General features: G+C 46.0%; 1 protein-coding gene across 1 annotated transcript; it reads right to left on the bottom strand.

Annotated features, from left to right (window-relative positions):
- Positions 1–3,420: 3,420 nt before the first annotated feature.
- LOC122013751 lies at positions 3,421–6,027 on the bottom strand (the record flags this gene model as incomplete). Its single annotated transcript, XM_042569978.1, has 2 exons — positions 5,959–6,027; positions 3,421–3,879 (listed from the first exon to the last, which is right to left on the bottom strand). Coding segments are annotated over exons 1-2 (528 nt in total), but the record flags the coding sequence as incomplete, so codon positions are not given.
- Between the last annotated feature and the right edge of the window lie 814 nt (positions 6,028–6,841).

Raw genomic sequence — 6,841 nt, 5'->3', positions numbered from 1 at the left:
TCACTAGATCAAACGTTCTTTATGGATGGTTATAGGAAATTATTTAGAAGCGTGTGATCTTCTCCAACTGAAGGGGCACAATCCTATTTAATGGATTTAGTATCAAGTAATGGTATACACTTAGACGCATTCAATAGTATCCTCCCCAACGGAGTCACTGCTATTGTTTCGTGTGACCAAAGTGAAACCAACTATTAATTTTATTTGTCATAAAGTTAGGATGACAAGATAATAAAATTAATGGGTCACACCCTCCTCTTACAAATGTTGAATTTGTATACGTCCACACTAACACGGCATGCAATATTCACGGTGATTTGAGGTGTTGGTTAATTTAAAATAGTATTGTTTGAGGAATCAATATTATTCTAAATTTAGAGTCTTAACCAAAGTTTTTTTGTGATTCTTAGGATGACTTTCAACCCACTGGCCATTATACTGAAAAAAAACAAACTTACTGGTCCCAACTATATTGATTGGAAAAGGAATCTGGACATTATTCTTACTGCTGAAAGCTATAAGTCTGTACTGACTGAGGCTTGCTGTCACGCCCCAGAGGAGTCCCTGTCTGAGAAAATTTCGGCAGCATCTCCCCTGTACGGTGGACAATCTGAAACTTTTCTACATCTCACAAATACCTCAGCCACAGGCGGCTGGAATAACAACAACAACAAAATAAAACATCACCACGTAGTTATATATAATCTATTCAGCCTCTGGCTGTCACAACCACGCAGTTAAGATAATTAAACAGACAAAATAATACTCTGACTCGAAATCCACCCTACTCCACTACACTCGTAAAGCTCAAATCCGACGAACTCACCTCTTCTGCCCTCCAGGCAGGCATGTAGTAGAATAAAATCCAAAATCCAAATCCATCGCAATAATAAAATCCATACAATATCCATAAGCAGAATAATCCAAAACATAACTAAAACAAAGTCTGATAGCGAAAAGCTAAAATAAAACAACAACTCAAAAACCAGCAGAGGAGTAACACTACGTGCTGTGGGGACCAGCGACTGGAACTCCCTCCTGACAGCATCAACCTGAAAATAACAACAATGGAGGCGGGGTGAGTCCAACACTCAGCAGGTACAGTTGATATGCAAAGTAAAGAAATAACACCTAGCACTAATCATGCGTACAGTCTCCTGATAAAGATAAAGGTAAATGCAAACCGAAGAAGACAGGAGAGAATCTGTACTAACCAGGACCCGGTATAAGGACAAACTGTCCGAAAGGTATAGAAGACCTGTATGCATGTCAAACAAGGTATCCAAGCAATGTGCAGCATATAAGTGCAACAAACACAATCACAAACAATAAATGCATCATGCATATGATGCCAATGTCATGGTCACCCCTGACGCCAGTCAGCCAACTCACCACAAAAGTGGGACCAAGTGGGTAGGGCTGTGACAACCGTGCACTCAGCAACACTACTCCTGATGAGTGATCGAGTGGACGGGATGCTGTCGGAGTACATACATACTCCTACCCCAAATCATAAATGGGGGAGCGTAATGCTCTCATCTCCTGGTACACTATGACGGGGAGGAATCTCTAACGTGCTACACGCTGCGTCACACTACCCCTGAGCGGATCAACGGAGCACCGGAAGAGTCAAACTGACGTGCTACCACGCTGTGTCACGCTACCCATGAGCGTCACAACGGAACACCGAACAGTGATGAAAACTGGCAAAGTGCTCGACAATAATGGAGCAATCTATCGCACAGCATGCGATCATGCATATGGTGCATGTCACTAAGCATGGTAATATACTAAACCAACCTCTTGACATATAACAATGGGCACCATAGTGAATAGATCAAATCAAGATATACTGATCAATAAGGTATCAAACCTAGGTCCTGAACATGTGAAACATGGTTATATCACTACCCATGAGCATGGTAAATCAGGTACAAGATCAATAAGAGATGCAATCAAACAACCAATCAAACATGTAACATGTATTGGGCAGTGATTAACCGAAACAAATATGAAACACAATTAATGCAACATATTATTTTCATTACTAAGCATATCAAAGACAATAAGTCAAAAGTACCCGCCTCCGATAAGAAAAGTCCAAATCTGACTCCGAGATACTCGTCTCGCGTCATAGTCCTGTGTCACCAATACATATACGATTATTTAGCTAAATGCTTATAAATAGCTAAATAAATTCTTTAACCCTAAATTAAATCTAACAATTGACTAGGGTTAATTGTCTTAACCCTCGTTCCATTTTAAACCAAACCAATCTACATCAAGGATCCATTACCCATAAACAATTATAAGATCCAAATCTAGATAACCAAATAAATCTACACAAACCTAATGATCAAATAATTATCAATTAATTATGTGTCAACTTATACTTCATCACACATATATTCAATCACCTAATCCTTACCTTAATCCGAAGCCCCCTATTGATGCTGGAAATTTGTTGCCTAAGTCACAGCGAAGTTGTTGCCAGGAACCCTGTGTTTCTGTGGCAGCAACACAAAGAAACTTCCCAACCATCAGAACAGCAAGCACAGTAACTAGGGCATGATGACAAATCAATAGAGCAAGGTTATTGAGGTTGGCTTACCCTCAAATCAACAGTTCCTTCTTCGACGATTGGTCCCAGCGGCTGTTGAATACTGGCTAGAGTTACACTGGCGATAACAACTAGAAAAAACTGAGGAAGAAGACTTGGTTCGGAGCTAGGGCACGGTCAAGTGGAGGAGGTCGACGCTGAGGTCGAAAGACAGCGGCGTCGGCAGGCACAGTGATGGTGGCAGCCGGCGCTAGGGCAGAAGGAAGGCTGGCGGTGTCTCGTCGGACCAGAGGAGGGGAGGGGAAATCGGGAAGCGGCGTCGGCGGAGATGCTAGGGCACAGAGGAGATCAGGGCTCGGCAGTAGCGGCGATCAGTACTGTCGCTCGGCGAAGAGAAGGGCGTGCGCGCTCGGGAAGGAAGAAGAAGGCGAAGCCCTTGGCTGGGAGGTTTTGTACGCGGAGAGGGAGAAGGAACTGTCGGTGCGCCGGTTAGGGCAAGGGGAGAAGGCTTCGGGCGTGCTTCGGCGGGGAAGGAAAGAACGAAGGAATAAAAAGAAAAGAAGAAAAAGAAAGAAAAGAAAACTTTTCCTCGTTAAAATGGGATCGCCTAAACAGGCTTTTTCTGGCCCTGTTTTATCCCCGTTAACTCGTCCGTACGAGCTCTGAAAAATTCCCGAAAAATTCCAAAAATTCCGGAAAATTTCCTTATTAATATTCGCCTATTTCCGGTATTTTACATTCTCCCCCACTAATAAAAATTTGGTCCCCAAATTTCATTATCTACCATCAGCAAGTACTAACAACAGATATAGCGTATAAATGCTGAACGGTAAACTAAATCACATACCTCAAATGAAAAGATGGGGATATCGAGCTCGGATAGTATCCTCGAGCTCCCAAGTAGCCTCCTCGTCCGAATGATGCTGCCATCCGACTTTAACCAGTCGGATAGTCTTGTTCCGCAACTGACGCTCTTTCCGGTCGAGTATCCGTACCGGAACCTCCTCATATGTAATGTCTGGCTGAACTGGAACTGGAATATCTGCCAGCACATGTGTCGGATCAGGCACGTATCTCCTCAGCATCGATACGTGAAATACATCGTGAACGCCTGACAGGGACGGTGGTAGTGCCAATCGGTAAGCTACCGCTCCGATCCTCTCCAAAATCTCGAAAGGGCCAATGTACCGCGGAGCTAGCTTACCTCTGAGGCCAAATCTCTTCACCCCTTTCGTGGGTGAAACTCGCAAAAATACATGGTCGCCAACAGAGAACTCTAGTGGTCTGCGTCTCCGATCAGCATAACTCTTCTGACGATCCTGCGCCTCTGACATCCTCCGTCTGATAGTACTGACCAACTCTGCATCCTGCTGAACTCTATGAGGTCCCAACAACTGAGCCTCTCCAACCTCATCCCAAAGGACGGGTGTCCGACAAGGTCTACCATACAACGCCTCAAACGGTGCCATATGGATAGCCGAATGAAAGCTATTGTTGTAGGCAAACTCTACCAACGGCAGATGGTCCTCCCAACTGCCTCCGAAATCCATAACACATGACCTCAGCAGGTCCTCTAAAGTCTGAATGGTCCTCTCTGACTGTCCATCTGTCTGCGGATGGAAAGCTGTACTGAAACGGAGCTGTGTGCCCAAGGCCTGCTACAGACTCTGCCAGAAACGAGACGTGAACCGTGGATCTCTATCCGAAATGATACTCAACGGAACACCATGTAGTCTGATGATCTCTCGACAATACAGATCTGCCAATCGATCCAGGGGATCAGTCCTCCGAATCGCTAAGAAATGCGCAGATTTGGTTAATCGATCAACGATTACCCAAATCGCGTCATGGCCTCGTCGTGTCCTCGGCAACCCTACCACAAAGTCCATGGTAATGTGATCCCACTTCCACTCAGGAATAGGAATCCGCTGAAGTAACCTTGCAGGTCTCTGGTGCTCAGCCTTCACCTGCTGACAAACAAGACACCTAGCTACGAAATCCGCGATGTCTTTCTTCATGCCGTTCCACCAATAGGAACGCCTCAAGTCTCGATGCATACGGGTCCCGCCTGGATGGATCGCAAATCGAGAATGGTGTGCCTCCTGTAATAGCTCCTATAAGACCGGATGAGACCGATGTACGCATAATCTGCCTCAAAAGAATATAATACCCTCCTCGTCTCGTGTAAACTCGGTCTGCTACCCAGAAGCTATCTGACTGCTAATAAACTGCAAATGCTGATCACTGGCCTGTGCCTCTCGGATCCTCGTCCTGATCGACGACTGAGCAACCATGGTAACAAGAATACCCTGCTCTGTCGGTCCCTGCTCCTCAAGATCTAACTCCGAGAAACTCTGAATCAAGTCCGTGACTGAAGTCCGGTGGCAAGCCAAAGTCCCTCTGGACTTCCTGCTGAGTGCATATGCAACCACATTAGCTTTCCCCTGGTGGTAGCTAATGGTACAATCGTAGTCCTTCAGGAACTCCATCCATCTCCTCTGTCGAAGATTAAGCTTCTTCTGAGTGAAAATATATTTGAGACTCTTATGATCAGTGAGAATCTCAAATGTGATACCGTATAAATGATGTCGCCATAGCTTCAGAGCAAAGATGATGGCAGCTAACTCCAGGTCATGAACTGGGTAATTCTTCTCATGCTCCTTCAGCTGACGAGAAGCATAAGAGACTACTCTGCCGTGCTGCATCAGAACAGCACCCAAACCCTGAAGAGACGCATCGGTGTAAAGTACAAATCCGTCCTCTCCAGAAGGTAAAACCAAAACTGGAGCCGACACTAATCTCCGCTTCAGCTCCTGGAAGCTGGACTCGCAATCCTCGGACCATATGAACTTCACGCCTTTCCGGGTAAGACGTGTCAGTGGCATAGCAATACGCGAGAAGCCCTCGACAAACGCGTCGGTAATATCCGCCAATCCCGAGCTGATCTCGAATCGACTTCACCGCTCCCAACCGGTGATCGATCTTCCGAGGATCCATCAAATACCTGCTAGAAACCACGTGTCCCGTAAAACCAATCGAGGATAGCGAATGCACACTTGCTGAACAGATGTCGTCAAGAATCTCCAAGATCGCGCGAAGATGCATGCTCCTCCTCGAGAGTAGACCAATATGTCATCAATGAAAACGATAACAAACTGATCCAGATACTCCGTAAAGATGCGGTTCATCAAATCCATAAACACCGGAGCATTGGTAAGCCCAAATGGCATTACCAAAACTCATAATGACCGATCCGTACGGAAGTCGCTCGGATATCGTAATCTCGACTCTCAATCGATGATATCCGGATCGCAGATCAATCTTAGAATACACCGATGTACCTCGAGCTGATCAAACAAATCCTCAATCCGTGGTAATGGATATTTATTTCGACGGACCAACTGCCCGTAGTCAATACATAACCTCATGGTGCCGCCTTTCTTCTTGACAGAACCGGAGAACCCCATGGTGAAACACTAGGCGAATAAATCCCCTCAAAAGCTCCCGGAGTTGAACCTTCAGCTCGTTCAACTCTTTTGGTGCCATACGATACGGAGCTTTCGATGTCGGCGCGTTCCCGAATCACCAATAGCGAACTCCACCGGCCTTCGGGAGGCAAACCGCGCTCCGGAAATACATCCGTACTCCGACTACGGGAACATCGGAGAGGTGCGAACTACTCATCCTCGTGATCGATCAACGACAACGAAAACCATGATACTCGTGGAGACAGCGCTGAATCAAATAATCGAGATACCGCCGTCTCGATGCGGTGAAACTCCACGAGGGTTGGTTCGGAGGCTGGAAGGTGACCACCCTCGTCTGGCAATCAACAGTAGCATGATAAACTGACAGCCAATCCATGCCAAGTATGACATCAAACTCGATCATCTCCAATACTAGAAGATCTACCGTAAGTATCATGTTGCCAAAGTCTAACGGGCAACCTCTGATCTCCTGGGTGACGTCTAAAGTATCACCGGACGGTAGAGAGACAGTCAATCGCCGCAACCTAACAGTAGGTAATCTACCAATCTCCCGCATAAAGGTACGGGATATAAAAGAATGTGAACTACCAGTATCAATCAAAATATCAACAGTAAATGCATAAATAGAAATCGTACCGCGGAAAATGGATCCGTCGGCCCGCTGAGCATCCTCTCTGGTAATCGCATGAACACGACCAGTCTCTGGTGGAGGAGGAGGTGGTAACACTGCCAGCGGCTGCTGCGGCTTTGCCATCGAGGCGCGCCGACTATGTGCGATAAGAGAGGATGGTGG

This window comes from Zingiber officinale, chromosome 8B, assembly GCF_018446385.1.
Source record: "Zingiber officinale cultivar Zhangliang chromosome 8B, Zo_v1.1, whole genome shotgun sequence".
Taxonomy (NCBI): domain Eukaryota; kingdom Viridiplantae; phylum Streptophyta; class Magnoliopsida; order Zingiberales; family Zingiberaceae; genus Zingiber; species Zingiber officinale.
This window is presented reverse-complemented; position numbering and strand designations above follow the sequence as displayed.